This window comes from Muntiacus reevesi, chromosome 3 (genome assembly GCF_963930625.1).
Source record: "Muntiacus reevesi chromosome 3, mMunRee1.1, whole genome shotgun sequence".
Taxonomy (NCBI): Eukaryota; Metazoa; Chordata; class Mammalia; order Artiodactyla; family Cervidae; genus Muntiacus; species Muntiacus reevesi.
The window spans coordinates 37,882,116-37,901,598 of record NC_089251.1 but is presented as its reverse complement, the minus strand read 5'-3'; the positions used below and the strand labels follow the sequence as shown (position 1 = coordinate 37,901,598).

Genomic DNA, 19,483 nt, shown 5'->3' with positions numbered 1-19,483 from the left:
GATTCATCTGCTTTCTCTGAAGTCAGAACAGATGGTTGTCTATCGGGGGCATGCTGGGAAGTATTTAACTGACAGCCTGCTGGTAGAGGAACTATTTTGGACGAAGCACTTGCCAATTTCTGTGGTGTAAATACTCCCACCATGGCTGATTCAAGCTACCAGCATCCCTGAACTCAGAATTGAGAACGGAAGGACAGTAGCACAGTGTTAGATGCTATTTCTACCATACAAATTGGTTAAATGTAAATAACTATATGAGGAAAAATGATAGTAAAATATAGCAAATCATTAGATAAATAGAAATTTTTTTTATATTTATATGAGATGATGGATGTTCACCAGACTTATTACAGTGATCATTTCATGATGTTTGTGGGTCAAATCATTGTGCTGTTTACCTTGAACCTGGACAGTGTAGTATGTCACTTGTGTCTCAGGAGAACTGCAAGAAGAAAAAAAGAATTAGAAAATGATGAATTCTGAATAGTACTATCTTTATTTTTAATGCAAAATATTTCACTGAAAGTTCATATCACTTGTTTTTTCATTATTTAGTTTAACTGAGCACTGCCTATTAAGAAGAAAAATAAAATGTCATTTCAGAGGTATCTGTCTCTCCTAAGTACATCTCTAAACTATTATTTGATAAATTTAATACAAATAGAGTAAAAATAAAATACAAAATGTGTAAGTACCATTTATTGAACAGTTACTTGGTGCTAGAATCTGTGTTGAAAGTCCTGCATATACTATCCAGCAGCATAATCTCAGGGTCAGTTTTTTCCTGAGGCCACTGATATTTAAAGATAATGAGGAGTGTGTAGGTGGTGGCTATTTTTAAATAATAAAATTAGAGAAGTATAGGCAGATATTTTTTATTTTCCTTCTTCCCCTGCCTCCCTCCTCCCCCTCCTTCTCCTCTTCCCCTTTCTCTCCTCCCCCTCCTCTTCCTCTTCTTATTTTTTTTCTACTCTTGTTTCTCAGTCTTAGACATTTTCGTTTCTAGACCCCCCAAGGAACATTTATTCTTTCGGAATTCTGAGCTGATATGAGAGTTGCTTAAGACTCTTCTTTTATAGCTTCTCTGTAGCCAATCCTTTCATCCGTGGTTTGTTCTAGAAATAAGATGTCCCTGTTTACTCAACTCTGAATCAGATACACTATCTATTACAGTCAGTGAGATGTAAATTATGAGTGAGTAACTCCAGGACAAATTAGTTATGTCCTTTCCTGCAGTTACGTAGACTTTGAAAACATTGGTTTCCTCATCTGTAAAATGCGTGTGGCCATCCTGCCCTGCTTTGGGGGTTGTTCTGAGGTCTAAGGCGATACTGCATGTGACGGTGCACTGTCAGTGGTAAAGCAGTGAGTGTACACGTGGTGGAAGTGACTTGTTTTTCTGATGACATTTTCATGTGTAAGGTCACAAGTTCTACCCTCACTCTTCAACTCCCCCACCTGCCCGCCCCGGGAATCCATGATCCTCCTCCCCTGTCCCTTCAAGGGACATTATGCTGAGGGGTCTCAGCACCTCAGCTGTGATGGTGAAGAGCACAGGCTGTGAACTCACTTCTGAGATGAATTTCTGCCACTTCGTAGCTCTGTGAAATTGAGCAAATCACAGAACCATTCTGATCCCATTTCCTCACTTGTGAATTTGTGTAGCAATACTTTACTGGGAGAATTGATGAAAGGACTAAATGAATAATACACAGTTGAAGTGCTTAGCAAAGGCACAGACTCCTGGAGTGTGCTGCTTAGAAGCTCTTGCTGCTGAGTACTGCATCTCCTTGATGACCTTGGTTCAGTTCTCAGTGCCCCCTCTGGTGACCTGGCAGGTGGTAGGATTCCCCCAGTCTCAACATGGCCTCCACAGAGATCAGGTGTCTGATTTGGCCCTGAATTTGGGCTCTTGGAAAAGTAGGAAGAGACACAGGTTGTTGATGGCACCCTCTCAGCTCATTCTCTGGTCAAGACCTTGTCCTCTTTGTCTCCTCAGGCACCTCCCTTGTGCTCACACAGCTGCCACTTAATTTGACTAAGGTCTGAACAGCCGAAGCTGAGTTGCTAGCTTTCATGTTCCTCTCCACCAACCCATCACTATCCTGCCTGTCCTCCAACTTAAGTTTAGTTCGAAGCTGATGACATTTCTGTTTATCTTAAAGTCCTCACTTTCAATCTTGCAGGGCTGCATGTATCTACCTGGAAGTACAATCAAGGAGATCGCCACAAATCCAGAAGAAGCGGGGAAGTTTGTCTTCGAAGTCATTCCAGGTAGGTGACAAAAAGTGGGAGAGATGTTCCTTACATTCCTGTGTTACTTCTGATCCTAGAAGTCAAGGCTACATTCAGTGAGTCTGTCAACCAGCTAGCCAACCAACCTAGTAAGAATGCATAATAGTTCTATATATAGTTAATGATCCTATACTAGTTCATTAATAACATGGAAACTAAGTGGATGTGCATCTGATTCAGCTCTGTAAGCATTTCATGGGCACCTGCTTGGAGCCAGGTATTCACTAGGCACTGGGACACTGATCTGAAAGTATATCACCCTTGCTAACTAAAAGGGAGATTCCCTGGTGGCTCAGTGGTTGGTAAAGAATCTGCCTGCCAATGCAGGAGACACAGGATCGATTCCTGGGTCAGGAAGATCCCCTGGAGAAGGAAATGGCAACCCACTCCAGTATCCTTGCCTGGGAAATCCCATGGTAGAGGAGCTTGGCAAGCTACAGTCCATGGGGTGGCAAAAATGTTGAACTCGACTTAGCAGCTTAAGCAACAACGTGAAAAAGAGCTTAGCTTTGAAGGTGAGTAGGACAATAAAATGAACAAAGTATAAATCAAACCATGAGAAACTGCCGTGTTGGTAGGTCAAAAATGGTTGATAGTCAGCAGTCTCATATGGTGCAATGTGATCTGATAAGAAATGACCGCTTCAACTTCCTGAGTACTTATTACGTGTCGGGTGCTGTAATTCACCTATTACAGAAGTTAACAGCACACTGGAGACGCCTCTTTCTAATCAAGAGTTACCTTCCTCGAACGCATGTAGGGAACAGGGGTATTTGTCTCAGTTCATCTCAAGGGGAGTTGTGTCACACTGAAGCTGCTTCTGCCCATCTCTTGCCCCACCAGGAACTCCAGGGCTGCTGGTCTAGCTCTGCAGCCAGATTTTGCTGCTGCCATGGTGACACAGCAGGAGAGGCCCCAAGTCCCCTGAGTGCCCCTTCCCTTAATTCTCTTTTTAACCCTCACACAAATCAGTCCTATGCATAAGAAACTTGAGGGGGAAGGCAGTACAGCAGAGACGGTAGACGTGCACTATCTGGAGCCAGCCTGCCTGGGACCACATCTGGCTCTGCCATTCACTCTGTGTATGATAGAGTAAAGTGAAAGTCGCCCAGTCATGTTCAAGACCTCACCAGGTCCATGGAATTCTCCAGGCAAGAATACTGGAGCGGATTGTCTTTCCCTTCTCCAGAGGACCTTCCTGACCCAGGGACTGAACCTGGGTCTCCTGCATTGCAGGCAGATTCTTTACCATCTGAGCCATCAGGGAAGCCCCTGCTATGTGTGTAATTGTGATCAGTTATTGAATTTAATTATTTAATTTCTGCTTGCCTCTGTTTCTTTACCTGTGAAATAGGGACAGTGATGATGATAGTGAGGATTAAGTAAACAAATATATATGTCACATTTGGTATAGTGCCTGGTAAGTGTCATGTCAGTGTTTGATGTTTTGGCAATAACTAGAGGAAATTGTAAAATTCAGAAATCAGTCTCCAAACTGGCTATGACTGTTTATAGAAAACAAAGAAAAATAGGATTTTTTTTTTTAAAAGTTCAGCTCTTCCTAAGTGGCCACCTTATGGGCCTTCCCTTGATTTTTATCTGAGGAGCTATCTGTTTTTCTTCCTCCTGAAAGGAAGAGCCTACTTTTCCAATCTCTCCTTTCTGGGAGAACTCCACCCCTTTCCCACAAAGTTTATTCCAAGTCTAGGGCCCCTTTCCCAGCACAAATCATGAGACACAGCCACTTATGATAACTTGTGTCCCATAGCCTGATTTTTCAATATAGGATGACCTTACTGAGAGCTCCAACTAGAAATTTACCGTGGGCTTTGCACCACGAATCCAGTGCCTTTGGACACTGCTGTGCTAGCGTAGGGTGAAGATCTGTCCTCTCATCGTAACTTACATTTGCAGTTGTCTCCTGGGCTGCTGGGGCAGTTCTTGGGCAGATTCACACATGTAGGTAGGTGCACACACACACTCATCACATAAGGAAAAACAACACTTATAAAGCAACAGTAAGGTAGGGAGCTATTTTCCCAAGCATGTCATCATTCACCCAACCTGAAATGAGACAGTGCTTTCTGTTACAATGTAGATAATTTTTAGTTCCTTTTTTGGTCATCTTTTTGTACTGATGACTCTCAGGGGCCAACCCTGGCATAAAAAATGGCCTTCCTAATCAGGGCCCCCTCTCTGTGATCACCAGTGTTAGCTGTACAAAGCCCACAGAGAAGAGTTCCATTGTTGTTATGCTCTGCTTTTCTTTATTTGGAGCAAGCAAAGATTTGAGGCAGGCTTCCCTTCCCTACTTAACTCAAGCAGAATAACAATCTCCCACCCAAAGGGGATCATCAGGTAGAGGGGGGCTATTCCTTCTGTGGAATATGTAGGATTTAATTCTCATACTGCATTCTGAGATGTGACACCAAATTTATTGAGCACTTGCTATGTAGGAACTGGGAACCCAGCAATCAATGAAACAGCCTGTAAGCAGCTTAGAATCAATGGGGGGAGACTGACAGCAAGCCAAATAAATGAATACATTGTATAGTTTTATGATGGGATTGGTACTATAAGAAGATAGCAAATTAAGAGAGAGGAAGTTCTGGGTGAGGTGGGGATGGCAACTGTTGATTCATCATTTGAAGGAGAGCAGGCAGAATAGACATCACTGAGAAGGTGACTTATTTTCAGCCAAGATCTGAAGGAAGTGAAGGCATGAGCCAAGTGTGTATCTGGAGGAAGAGCATTCCAGGGAAAGGAGCAGCCGGTGCCAAGTCTCTGAGCCTATTTCTCACGTTCAGGAAACCTCAACGAGGCCAAGGTGGTTACAGTGGAGTGCTGAGAGGGGAGAAGAGGAGGCAATTTGGTCAGGGGTGGGCCCAAGTTTCACAGGCACTGGTTGTTAACTGTACAAAGTTTGATTTTTGTAATGGTAGGTTGGAAAGCCATTGGGAGGTTTGATTGGAGAAGTAACATGATCTGACTTTTGTTTTAAAACTCTTTTGAGTTGAGGCTAAAAAGGGGCAAAGACATAGCAGGAGCAGCAGAGGAGGTTATAGCAATTATACAGTTGAGTTATAGAGACGATGAAGGGGGTGAGAAATAAGCAATTTCTGGACACATTTTGAAGGCAGAGAGTATTTCATTTGCTGACAGATTAGATGTAGCAAAGAGAAGTCAAGGTTGACTCCAAAGTTTTCACGCAAACAACAGGAAAGCTGGCTTTCCTGAGATTTGTGCATATAGAAGATCAAGGCTTTAGCTTTGTATTTTTGTTTTAGTATTAAGTTGTTAACTCAGTTTTAATGATAAGGAAAACAGTGTTCAGGATAATTTAGCTACTGCTTCCATAGAGGTAAGGATAGAATGTTAAGAGATTTAAAAAAAAGACTCCCCACTAGATTTGGAGTGGGAGGGGAGATGTCAAGGAAGCATCCCTAGAGAAAATATCATTTGTACTAGATTTTAAAGGATGGGCTTCTCTGATGGCTCAGATGGTAAAGAATCCGCTTGCAACGAGGGAGACCTGGAGTTTGATTGCTGGGTGGGGAAGATCCCCTGGAGAAGGTAATGGCTGCCCACTCTAGTATTCTTACCTGGAGAATTCTGTGGACAGAGGAGCCTGGCGGGCTACAGTCCAGGAGGTCACAAAGAGTTCGACACAACTGAGTAATTAAACTTTGACTTTAAAGGCTGGCTAGGAGTTCCTTAGGCAAGGGAAGAAAAGGAGGCAGGTTCCTCTCTAACAAGAGAAACAGTCCATTAGGTGACACATGCTGAACAGACTGTTTAAGTCAGAGAAATTGTGTGTCTGAGGGCAGAGCTGCTGTTCTTGGGCTTCGTTTTAATGTCAAGCAGTTTCTCTCAAAGACAGCTCTTCCCAGCACCGATGTGTGTCTAAACACTCATTTGTTTGTAGGGCAACAAGAACTTTCAAATTCCCTGAGGTTCTTGTCTCTCAAATCTATCTTAATCTCACTCAGCCTCACTTTCCTTAGCCTTTGAGATAACCTACTTCTGAATCCACCTTGTCATCAGCTCTTCTGATCAGAAAGACCAGTCATAGAAGCTCTGGTTATTTAGAAACATCAAGATCTGGGTATTTCTTAATTGTTGCCGTGATGCAACCAAATGAGTCTCCCAGGAATGAGTGTGAACTGAAAGGCATGTTCTCTCAGACTGGAGTGTAGGCATGATGGAAGACACCAGATGAATTTTGGCCAAGGTCAAGTTTGAAGCACTATGGGCTGATGGAGACTCTTGAGAGAAAGATCTGTAGCCTTGCCCTGAGTTTGGTGGTAACTTACGGGCTTCCCACGTGGTGCTAGTGGTAAAGAAGTTGCCTGCCAGTGCAGGTGATATAAGAAACACGGGTTTGATCCCTGAGTCGGGATGATCCCCTAGAGTAGGAAATGGCAACCCACTCCAGTATTCTTGCCTGGAAAATCCCAGGGTGAGGAGGAGCCTGGTGGGCTATAGTCCATAGAGTTGCAAGTAGTTGAACATGACTGAAGTGACTTAGCACTTACTGGGTACCAATGGGGAAGGCCCGTTGTACCTCTGGGCTTCATTTATCTGTGGAGCAGAAATGATAGTTGAGTCTTGTTCTACTTCAAAGGGATATGGTGATTCCTTTGGGATTCTTTAGTTCTGCCCCGAGGGCTTTTTACTGCCCATTTTACTTCTGGAAACATCTGGATGATCCTCAATAGCCAGTGCTTCCATGGACTGAGACCAGAAGAGCTGTTGATGACCCAATGATAAGATGGATTCAGAATCAGGTTTGTTGTCATTGTTGAGTCACTAAGTCATGTCTGACTCTTTGAGACTCCATGGACTGTAGCATGCCAGGCTACGGAATCAGGTTTCTCCAAAGCATACAAAAGTGAGAGTGGGTAATTTTAAGGTGGGTTCAAGAGACTGGAAACAGAGGAACTTTGGAAGTATTCTGTTGCTATGAAAGAAAATACAGGTTTGGGCCCAGCTGGGCAGATATAACAGGTTCTTTTTAAAAGTTTTTTTTAAACAGATGAACCTGTTGCTGGGCAGGAATAGTGACATAGAGAGAGAGAAAGGACATGTGGAAACAGTGGAGGAAGGGGAGGGTGGGATGATTGGGAGAGTAGCGCTGACATGTGCACGCGAACGTGTGTAAACTAGTCAGTGGAAGGCTGCTGTATGACGTGGGGGGCTCAGCCCAGTGCTCTGTGGCGACCTAGAGGGGTGGGGTGCAGGGTGGGGGAGGGAGGCTAAAAGGGGGGGATATGTATACGTACAGCTGATTCACTTTACTGTACAGCAGAAACTAACACAAAATTATAAAGCATTAATGCTCAAATAAAAAAATAGTAAATGAAAAAACAAATAAAATTCGGGCTATGTTTTCTGACATCTAAAAGAAATTGAACTTATTTGATGTACACTATTATGTAAATTATAGGTGTTCAATATAGTGATTCACAATTTCTAAACGTTGTACTCCATATATAGCTATTATAAAATATTGGCTATCTTCCCCATGTTGTACAGTATATCCTTGTAGCTTATTTTATTTTATACCCAATAGTTTGTCCCACTTAATCCTCTACCCTTTATTGTCTCTACTTCCCTCTCCCTACTAGTGACAACTAGTTTGTTTTCTATATCTATGAGTTTGCTTCTCTTTTTTTTTTTTTATTATATCCACTAGTCTGTTGTATTTTTTAGATGTTATCTGTAAGCAATATCATACAATAATTATCTTTCTCTGTTTGACTTATTTTACTTTGTGTGATGCCCTCCAAGTTCATCCATGTTGCTGCAAATGACATAATTTCATACTTTTTTTTTTTGCTGCAAATGACAGAATTTCATACTTTTTTATGGCTGAATAGTATCCTGTTGTATGTATATACCACATTTTCTTTATCCATTATTCTGTTGATGGACGTTTAAGTTCCTTCCATATGTTGGTAATTGTAAATAATGCTGCTATGAACATTGAAGTATTTGTATCTTTTCAAATTAGTGTTTTTGTTTTTGTTTTGTTTTTTTGATAAATACCCAGGAGTGGAATTTCTGGGTCATATGATAATAGAACAAACTCTTTTAGAAGGAAATACCCTAATATTTTGAAAAGAATGTGTTGATATCCCCTAGAAAAATTTGAGATTTATTGGTATCTTGTCATTGAAAGGAATTGCCCTTGTTTTCTTGTTGTTTTTAAGACCTACGTTTGATGGGTTGCCTCTCCTACACCTCTCCTTCTCTCTCCCACTTTTCTGTTTGTCTCTTTCTCTCATTCTTTGTCTCGGTCTCCTGTCCCTCCTCTGCCCCCTTGTCATTTCCTCTATCCTTTTGTCCACTTGACAACTCCAACCCAGGGCATACTACAGACATGTGTCTATAATATTGGGTTTAAAGCGAGAACAGTAAACAAAGACCTAACAGACTTCATTTGTCTGTCAACTATGTATCAAGAGCCACTGTTTGCAAAGTCTTGTGCAGGCAGGAGAGCAGTAATGCTGAACAAGAAGCACTGATTCACAACAGACACCTGTGTGCTCACCGTCTCTCCCTCCTGAGTTGCTGTTTCCTTTCCCACACCCACAGCTGAGCTCAGGGTAGCCTAAGACAGTATCCATGACTGGCGTGATAGACTGAAGTCTTCAAAACTTGCACGGGCAGAGCCTGTCTCCTCTAGTACTGACATTGTGCCTCACACTTCCTCTTACTTTTGGTAGGAAATGGCTTCTGTCATTCAAGAGAGCAGATCTCAGCCCAAATCAACTCAAATGCAAACCACTGAGTTCAGTGATTCATCTATAGAATTGGGAGTTTCAGCGACAACAACAAAGGTGCATAGATATTCAGTTCTTCTGGGAATAAGTAGATGCTTTCGTGTTGTTTGACTGATTGTTTAATTGGACCAAAGAAGCAATTCAGGCTTGACTTCCCCCTTGCTGCCCCTTGCTCTAGTCCCTAACAAATATAAGACCTTCATCAGTGTCACTTCTTCCTCCAGCCTCATGTGACCAGAGTCGTACTGGACAGGATTCCTATGTCCTCATGGCCAGCTCCCAGGCGGAAATGGAGGAGTGGGTTAAATTCCTTAGGAGAGTCTCTGGCACGCCCTCTGGAGGTAAGGACCCCTGCCGGCTTTTCTGAACAGGTGTCTGTGACATCTCAGAGATGGGAAGGAAATAGTTTCAGACGTGATCTTTCCTGGAGCAGTGTTCAAAGAAGACCATGAGGGGACAACTCTGAGGCCATGCTCATTGCCACGGCTCTAACTTCCCTCCCCCAGTGATATCAAAGCCAACTCTAGATGGGCTGGAAAGACCTTTGTACTCATCGACAAATGTGTGTGATGCCCTGAAATGGTCCTTTCTCCTCTCTGGACACAATGCTTTCGTCTGTAAAATGAATAGATTGGAGCAGCTGACCCCAGGCCCCGGCAGCACTAACCTTCAGCGGTACCAAGAGTCTGCCCAGTAACAGGGACTTCGGAACCTAAGAGGGTTGATGGCAGGATCTATGCTAAAAGCATAAGTAAGGCTGATCAGCACAGGAAAGGAAAGTTGCTGTGGGGTCAGGCTGGGGAGAGGTTCTGGGTTTGTGTCTAGTGTTGTAGGTATGCAGTGAATTCAGAACCGAACACTTTTCTGGCTTACAAGTATTTGAGTGTACAAGCTCAAGTTTAAGGTTAAAAGCCTGAGTATTTGAGCTCTCTGAGAAACCTGATGCTGTGTCCACCAGGAGCCCTGCCTGTGAATAACTAAAGTGAAAAAAACCCGAAATTAACAAACAGGTGAATCCAGTATGTGATTTTTCATGTCATAAAAAATATGAAAGAACTGATGTGGACATGATCTCAAGGGACCACATGACACAAATGAGTGCATTCAACTTTTTTAAGAAGACACTCATTTCTGTCAACTTCAGAATAACTGTATAGTACCTGATTATTTATCAGTTGTGATGCCTGTTAATTTGTAAATCATTTGCGGGGGGGGGGGGCTTTTATAGCTCAAATATTATATATTTTTAATTGCCCAATTATTTCTTTCAAAAATGATGAGCACCTTAACAATTTTGTTGACATTGGAAAAAATATAGGAAAATAACCACCTGTCAGGCTACCGAAGATATTTTTATATTTTCCTTTCAGCCAGTGTTCATATATACACACTTCTTCCCCGGGATGACAAACATTGGTTATATGCAATTCAATACCTTTTATTTTCTAGTTTAATTTTCCAAAATTGTTGTATAATCTTAATTGGAAAATTTTATGCAAATGATGTTAAACAAGAAAGGGGTCACACCGCACATCTGTAGTCGCTCCTTCAGGAAACCAAGGGCAGGAACTTCCAGGAGGACTCAAGGAGCTGAGACTGAGAACTGATCAGCATGAGCTTATCCTGTTTGTTTCTGAGGGGCAATGCAGCTGTTCGTTCTGTTTTTCTCTGCCTGCTTGTCTGTTTTCATCTAATTGCCCTCTACACTCACGCCAGTCCCAAATACTGCTGTGCTAGCCCCAGCTTTCCTGTATTTCTCGCTTAACTACCAGTGGAGATTGAGCTCAACCTCTTGTTCAGTCACTAAGTCATGTCCAACTCTTTGTGAACCCATGGACCTGCAGCACTCCACTATCTCCCAGAGTGTGCTCAAATTCATGTTCGTTGAGTCAGTGGTACTATCTAACCATCGCATCCTCTGTTGCCCCTTTCTCCTTTTGCTTTTAGTCTTTCCCAGCATCAGGGTCTTTTCCAATGAGTCGGCTCTTCACATCAGCTGGCCAAAGTATTGGAGCTTCAGTTTCGGCAACAGTGCTTCCAGTGAATGGGGTGGCAGCCGAGGTTGAGCTCATTCCCTTTCATGGATCACAGGCACTTGCGTAGCTCAATGAAGCTATGAGCCATGCCATGCAGAGCCACCCAAGATGGATGGGTCATAGTGAAGAGTTCTGCTAAAGTGTAAGGAAATGACAACCCATCCAGGATTCTTCCCTGGAGAACCCTGTGAACAGTATGAACTCAGCCTCTACCACTGCCCCATTCCAAACTCCTGACTCAGGTGTGGTCAGGATCAGGGGCAGGGATGCTGTCCTGTGACCTATGACCTGCATGGGGGCATGGGGGGCTGAGGGGTGGGCTGTGAGAACAGAAGTGAGTTGGATGGGACAGCCAAAGTCACGAGTGCCTGCCTTCTACAAAGAGCTGCAACCTACTATTAAAAAAAAAAAAAAAAAAAAAAGGAGTGTGATTTCATTAACCATTTCCCAATTCCTAAATATGACATTTTTTTGGGTGCTAATCAAGTAGAGATGAGATGTTTATTTATTAAAGGTCTATTTGGTGATGCTCAGCCCTGGATGGTCTTATCTGTTACTGCCCTGGATTGTGAAACGGTTGACACTTTCTTTCCTGGATCCAGTGGTTTGACTAAACTGACAGGGGTAGTAGATGCCTTCTAAAATATGTACCTGTTCTGAGTCAAAATGCTGTGGATGTGCTGTGACCAGCGTTTGTGCCCCCTGTGGCGCTCTGCTCAGCCTTGTCAGGTGAACTGCTGCTACAGTCATAACACAAACGGGGATTTCTCCCTCACCCCACCTGGAGGCCACCACCATCAGAAGCAAGTCAAGCATAAGTCCTGTAGACAGAGGAAAGTCCAGGGGAGGAAAAATAAGAGCGCGGCACTATTTATTTATTCAGAGAAAAGGTTTGGATTTGATGTGGCATCTCAGACCCTTCAAAGTTTTGCATTGAACCAGACTCAGAGATCTCAGGTTGAGAAAGCATTTGAAGACAGCAGAGTCCAGTCTGAGGCCATGGGACAAGTCAGACATTTGTCCTTCCTGTTTTAAACTCAGGAAATTCCAGTCCTGAGGAAGTAAATGATTTTTCCAAGGGGCCCAGGTGTCAAGGGGCAGCAGCAGGGCTACTGTCTCTGTAGGGGGCCTTCTTTTGCCTTGTGAAGTGCCTCGGATCTGGGTCTACTGGATCCCCAGGGCGCATCCTTCAGACACTGGGAGGACACTGAGATCTGTTGCTGCTGTCTTTTTCCAGCTCTTCATGAAACTTTATATGATTTTTTTTCATCCAGAACCTAATCACTTCTCACCACCTTCACTACCACCATCCTGGTTGAGATGCCAGACTGTCTTGTTTGAATTGCAGCTTTGATCTCCATACTCTCTCCAGGCTTTCAGCCTCTCCATCTTATAGTCTGTTTTCAACAGAGCAGAAGAGCAAGCCTGTTAACTCTGTCATATCAAGACCCTGCTCTACTCACCACAGTCCAACAGCTTCCTTTCTCTGCCAGAGGAAAAGTCCGAAGCATTAGGATGAATCCGTGCACCATCTGCCCCCGTCCCTGTGACCTCTCGGACCTTGTTTTCTGGAACCCTCTCCAGTGCTCATTTCACTGCAGCATCACCAGCCTCCTTGCTCTTCCCCAGACACCCTGGACACGGTCCTGTCTCAGGGCCCTGGCACTTACTGCTTTCTCTGTAATCCTCCTTTCCCAGGCAGCTGTGTGACTTGGTCCCTTGCTTTGCTCAGGTACTTGCTCAAACATTACTTCAGCAAGCCCTGCCCCAATCGTCCTGTTTAACATCAAGCCCTTTTCCCACCAAGTCATTCTCATGACAGTTCTGCAGAGCTGAGGCTTCTTCCTGCCGCAGTTCCTTTTCTAACTCCCGTGATGGGAGAGATAGTCCACGTGGTTCCCATGCAAATCTAACTTCTTCCCCATGGCTCTTCCTGCCTCGGAACTGATTCTGAACATGCCTATAACCATGTCTGATTCTGGGACCAACTTTGGTGGATGTGTTTTATGGGGAGGGGGAGGGTTCCCCCACAAGTTCAGCATTTCTTCTACAGAAGCTAGGTGTTATACAATTGAACTCAATTTTGACACTATCTACAATGGTAAAGAGTCCACCTGCCAATGCAGGAGATGCAGGAGACATGGGTTCAGTCCCCGGGTTGGGAAGATCCTCTAGAGGAGGAAATGGCGACCCACTCCAGTACTCTTGCCTGGAGAATCTCATGGACAGATGAGCCTGGTGGGCTCCAGTCCTTGGGGTGCAGAGTCAGATAAGACCGAGTGACTGAGCACATACACATACACCAAGAGATAGCTTCAGATTTCACAGATTAAGAGCTCAGTCCTACAAGACTGCCCCCAAGCACGCACACACTTCATACGCCTTCGACAAGTCCATATTGTATCATGTGCATCTGACCAAACAGCTAGAGATTAGAAATTCCAACAATCCCTCCTTGGGTTCTAATAATTTTCTGGAGTGGCTCAGAGAACAGATGGAAACCAGTTTACTTACTAGATTACTGGTTGATTATAAAAGGACAAAACTCAGGAACAGACAAGTAGAAGATATGGGTAGGGAAGGTATGGGTAAGCCCTCTCCCCGCGCCGGTCTATCAGTTCCTCCTTGTGTTCACCAACCTGGCAGCTTTCTGAACCCATTTTGTTTGTTTGTTTTTTTCTGGAGGCTTCGTTACCTAGGCAGGATTGATTAAATCAGTGGTCACTGGTGATTGAATTCAGCCACCAGCCCCTCTCCCCTTCCTGGGAGGCTGAGGCTGAGGTTGAAAGTTCCAAACCAATAATCACATGGTTGGTTCCCCTAGCAACCAGCCCCCATCCTTAGCTAGGATCCAAAAATTACCTCTTTAACATAACAAAAGACACTTGATCACTCTCATCTCAGGAAATTCCAAGAGTTTTAGGAACTCTGTGCCAGGAAATGGGTGGAAGAGCAAATATATATTTCTTATTATAAATCATAATATTGCACCTTGGAAAGCAACATTTTGGTGCACCTTGGTGTTCCAGCTTTTTCCTTTCTAAACAACCAGTTTATCTCTTTCCTCCTCTCCCCCTCCTTTTTTTTTTTTTTACTACACTTTTCCTAAGGGTCTGTCTGGAAAGGCTAGATTAATTTTTCCCAGAAGTTCTGGATACAATTGTAGAGTTTTCTAGAATTAAGGAGAACAGAAAGGGAAGTGATCACACCTTAACTTTAAATGACTCTTCCCCAGGCTCCCAGCTGCCCATTTTCTTCAAACCATCTCCTCCCTTTAGTAAGATGGCTCTGCCTTCCCTGGATCTGGCCCATCTCCAGGAGGCTGTTAGCCACTTTGCAAATTGTTCCTCAGTGGGGACCTGCTTTGCCCTCTTCCTCAGGAGGCTGGCCTCTGAGGTTTTCCTGAACCATCGCTGGACACAGAAGCGCTGCTCTAGGTTGTGTGTAGTTTTGCTCCACCCAACCAGGATATAAGACCCTGGGGCAGGTCCCACGTTTAAGACTCTTTGTGTGTTTGCTAGCACTAGACATGGAGCGTATAAATATGCAATTGTTCTATTCCTTGGGTTCTTTTTCTCCCTCATTTCTTACTGTGTCTGCAGCCCTCAGAGCAAAATTTCACAACCCTCAGCCCAGTGTTGCCTAAGGGAGTGTGGTTTCTGTAATTCACTGTTACCCCGTGTGCCCTGCATCATTTTCTCTAGCTAAATGGGACATTACAAGGGATGGTCTCTGTTTATTTTTATTAATTGTTTCACCTCCTTTCCCCTGAGGCCTCAGCACTCGACAGATACTCAACAAATGTTTATTTACTCAACAAATATTTCTTGAGCAGGTGTCATGTGCCAAGCACTATGCCAGCACTGGGTACAACAGTGAGAGAGAGAAAGAGGAGAGAAAAAAAGACAAAGTCTCTACTTTCATAGTCTAGTAAAAGACACAGAAAGGAAGTTAAAACTCCAAGGAAAACCATAAAATTACAATTGCATAAAGTACCATGAAGAATGAAACTCATGATGCCATATGGGGGGAAATGTCTTTATTAAGAAGTTCAGGAAACTAATGATTCAGCTTCTATCTGAAAGGCCAGAAAAGGCCAACTAGGCAAAGAAGAGGGAAGAGGCACAGTGTCACTGTCAGAGGAACAGCATGTACAAAGGTCCTGTGGCAGAAAGAAGAATGGGCTCTGGAGTGAGAGGAAGATGTGAACAGTGAAGATAGCCTGGCTAAAGCTGGGTCTTTTTGCTAAGGTGGTTTGGATGAGGGTAGGGAAGGTGGAGATGGAGAGAAGTAAGCAGGTTTGCATAATGTTTCAGTGGTAACATTGCCCAGACATGGGAGTGAATTTGATACTTAAAGAGAATGTGGTATCAAAGATGAGTCCTCCATTTCTATGAGTGCATGGAGGGATGAACTTGGTTGGCAGCATCACACTGTCCAGGATCCTACCTGGCAGTCCTTCCCTGCCCTTTCCTGTCTTCCCCGTGACGCCGAGAGTCCATTTCAAATCTCCTGGGCACGCCTAGCTGGCTTGCTGCACTCTTTGCTGAGTCTTCTCAGTGGGAGGGGGGAAATCTTCTCATTTTACCCAGCAACCCACCTCCAAGATCCTTTTCTCTGAAGGCTCAACTGAGCCACGTGCAACTCATTTCAAGGGAAGGGTGGGCTGGCTTCATCAGCGCTAAGTGAAATCCTGTGTTCCTGCCAGAGGCTTTGATATATGGAGCGATGCTGGGAAGGGCTGTGTGTGGGCTTTCTTTTTTTTTTTTAACTGCACCTCCCTGGTACTCCTTGAATGGCAGTTGACAATTAGCTGCTAAGTAAAAGGGGGCACTTATTTTTATTGCGGGGGCCTTGACAGCTTTATGTTCACTCTTTAAAAGCCAAGAGTCATGTGTGTTAAGGTGAGTGGGGAGGAGAAGATGTGTGGGAAGGAGGAAGGGAGGGCCAGGGGCAGGTGCCGACAGATCCCATGGTTTCAGTGCTGGAGTCAGAACCTGAGCAGTGTTTACAAGCATGTGTTGATCTGGAAGCAAGAGAGAATGGTTCCTGCAGCTTGTGGAGGAGGAAAGGTCTGAGGCTGGCCCTGCAGAAAGTACGATTCCTGGGCCCCCACCATGCCTCGTATCCCCAGGATGCCGCGGTGGGAGCTGGACTGTGGCTTTCCTGCCCTGGCACTGCTCTTTTGCTGGAATTTCAGGAAGAAAACCCCCAAGCTCCAAAAGAAAGGTATTTCTTTCCAATTTCGTGATTTGGTTCTTCCAGGAAAAGACGCTTTGCCCAGCGTTCCCCTTCCCTCTTCTGTCTGAGAGGGGGATGCTGCTAGGACTGAGCCTCCGGGGACAAGAGTGGGGGAGCGGGGAGAGAGAGGCAGGGAGGGGGCTCTCGGTGACCTGGGCTGGACCGGAGGCCGGGTGGGAGGGCTCTCGTCCTGAATCCAGGAGTGTTTGAGCAATGATGAAGGAGGAATGAGGTTAAAAAGGAGGTGACAGCTAATCCTACTTGTGCTTAACAGAACCAATATAGAGTTCAGGGGTTTTCCAGCAAATCTGGGGTGGAAGCTAGAGAAGTAAGGAGTGAAGGGGGCTTGTGAGAGGAGACTAGACAGTTTACCCCTTTCTCTCTCTCCTTGAACTTTTTGGATGTCTGAAATTTTACCTGGGCAATTTTATTCCACTGACTTTAAACAAGAAAGATTGAAGTATACTGGTTTTAGAATCCCAGGATAAATATTAATGTGATCTTGGACAGATTTGTAATCTGAGTCTCAGTTTTCTCATCTGTAAAATGGGTTAATAATATCTAATTTATTATTTTTATGAGGACTAAATGAAAGAGCACATGAAAACTTTTAAGGTAGTTTGTCATAAAATTAGCTTAATTAATTAAATGTATTAATAATTATGTGGCATATTATAATTACTTAAGATTTGTACCTGTTTAGATGGAAATGCATTTGTTAATTGTAATGGGTCCAAAGTAATGAGCAATTCTGAGTGGACGAGTGGTTGGAGAGGGTAGAAAGGGCAGTTCCCTGAAGGGCTGAGTGCAAGCTAGGAGGGCACAGAAAGGGGCGCTGGGTTTCTCCTCTTAGTATTGTTGGGGAGGGAAATGGTCTTTGAGTACTTTCCAACCCACTGTCTGTTGTCTTTCCCCTTTCACTGATCCTTCAATAGTTTCCCTAGATTTCTCAGTTCATCTATTCCCTTATAGCTAGGCTATTTCTTGTTCACCCGGGATCAAAGAATTCAGGATCTTTGAATTCTTTGTCCACCCAGGATCTGTCCATCCAGATCTAGAAATCTGGATCCAGAATTCAGAGGTAGGTAGAACTCAGGACTGGGTCTTTGAAGTCCCAGGGATGTTTTGGACTCCAAAGTCATGACATGTGATGTGAGATAAGAGTGACAGACTGATGTGGACAAACTGAAGAAACAGGTTGCCCTTTCTCTCATCTTAGAAGGGATCTGTGGGGTCCCATGTCTCCAAAGCAGGCAGCGGTCATGTCTCGTTGGTAAGACTGGCTTGCACTGATTTCCAGGCTGGAGCTGGAAAGTTTGAAGTCTTCATCATATGGATGATATTTAAAGTCGTGAGTTTAAATTGTGATATTTAAAGTACATGCAAAGGCGGAAGGAAAAGCTTGGAACATTAACCTTTAGTGGACAGGGAGAAAGGAGGAATCATCCAAGGGGGCTGAGAATGAGGCTGGTGAAATAAATGGAGAACCGAAAGCCATGTGAGAAATTGTCTCAAGAAGGAAGGGGTGATTTGCTGTGTCACATGTTGCTGATGCAGCAGTTCAGAAAAAGACTGAGAATTTGATCACCAGACTTTAAAAATGTAGAGGCCATTGATTTCCTTTCCAATCAATCCTAAAGAAAATCAACCCTAAAGATTCATTGGAAGGACTGATGCTAGAGCTCCAATACTTTGGCCACCTGATGGGAAGAGCCCAGCTCACTGGAAAAGACCCTGATGAGATTAAATGAGAGATTAAAGGCAAAAGGAGTAAGCGGCAGCAGAGGATAAGATGGTTAGAGAGCATCACTGACTCAATGGACATGAACCTGCGCAAACTCTGGCATGCTGCCAGTCCATGGGGTCACAAAGAGTCAGACACAGTGACTGAACAACAACAACAAATTGATTTCCTTGACAAGTGCAAGTTTGGGGAAGTGCTGACCAGAGTGCATTTGGGAGAGAAGGGATGAGGAACAGGAGGAGTGGGAGACAGCAGGTAACAGCTCTTTGAGGACTAGTCTGTCATGTGCCAGGCTCTGTGCCAGGAGATAAAAATAGATGGTGAGCCAGACAGGCTGTCTGCCTCTGAGGAACCCACAGTCCAGTGGAAGAGAGATACTTAAATAAATCATCATAAGACGACATGAGAAGTGATGGAGGTATACACAGGGAGTGCCCTGAGCACAACGTAGGGAATAACCAATTCCCTCTTAGGAGAAGGCATTTGAGTTCAGGCTACAGGAAAATCAGGTTTCCCAGTCGGTAGGAGGAAGGGCTTTCACTCCAGAGTTTTCAAGAGGAAGGCTGGTTTTCCTTCTATCATAATCTACAGTTACCGAAGAATCTGGGCTGCAGCAGATGCTCAGGCTATATTTGCCAAATGATTTTGTGAATTCCAGTGGAAGGAGTTTGCAAAAAAAGAATTGCAGAAGCACCCATTACTACAACAATGTTTGCAGTATGAGTGAGGAGTGAGAAGAGAGGCAGTTTAAAGTGAACTGAAAATGTCCTGATCTGTTAAGAAGGAAGGAAGGGGTGTTGCACATCATCCTAATGTGCAATAGTTAGTACCTTGTGTTAATGGCTTTGTATTCTCAATGCCTAGGAAACTGCCTACTGCTTGAATGACTGACTGAATTGCTATTGCTTGTGAGAAAGTCTATAGGAGGAGCAGTGGCTTGGGAGAGTTGGGAGTGGGATGAGAGTAAGATTGGAGAAGACAGTGGGAGGGCTGCCATCAGACATTGGGCTTACAGGAATAGAGGAGAGAGAGAAAGAAATGAGAGAGGCAGAGATGATATCTATAGAAAGAAATTGGACAGGATATGCAGATTTGTGTCAGTTTATGGGTGCTATCCAAATGCGTAGACTTGTATGAACTTTCCCAAGGATAACATTTAGAGTGAGGAGCAGTCTGAATTGGGATGCTAGGAAATGACACATTGAAGGAGCAGGTAGAAGATGGGCAAGTACAGGATCCTGCAGGGAGATGAGACTAAAATGAGAGTGGATATTTCATTGCCATGTAGGGAGGAAGTCTTGAAGAAGGAAGGAGAATCAATACCATTGGTCTTCAGAGAAGACCAGCAGATTGTGGAATGAATGAAGGTCAATTCAGTTCAG

General features: G+C 44.1%; 1 protein-coding gene across 1 annotated transcript in view; it reads left to right on the top strand.

The window, feature by feature from the left end:
* ARHGAP25 (Rho GTPase activating protein 25) overlaps positions 1-19,483 on the top strand; it is an 88,391-nt gene that overhangs the window by 46,027 nt on the left and 22,881 nt on the right. The window contains exons 3-4 of the mRNA XM_065927245.1: positions 2,187-2,274; positions 9,305-9,421. Coding sequence (XP_065783317.1) covers positions 2,187-2,274; positions 9,305-9,421 — 205 coding nt within the window. The remainder of the gene's footprint in view (positions 1-2,186; positions 2,275-9,304; positions 9,422-19,483) is intronic.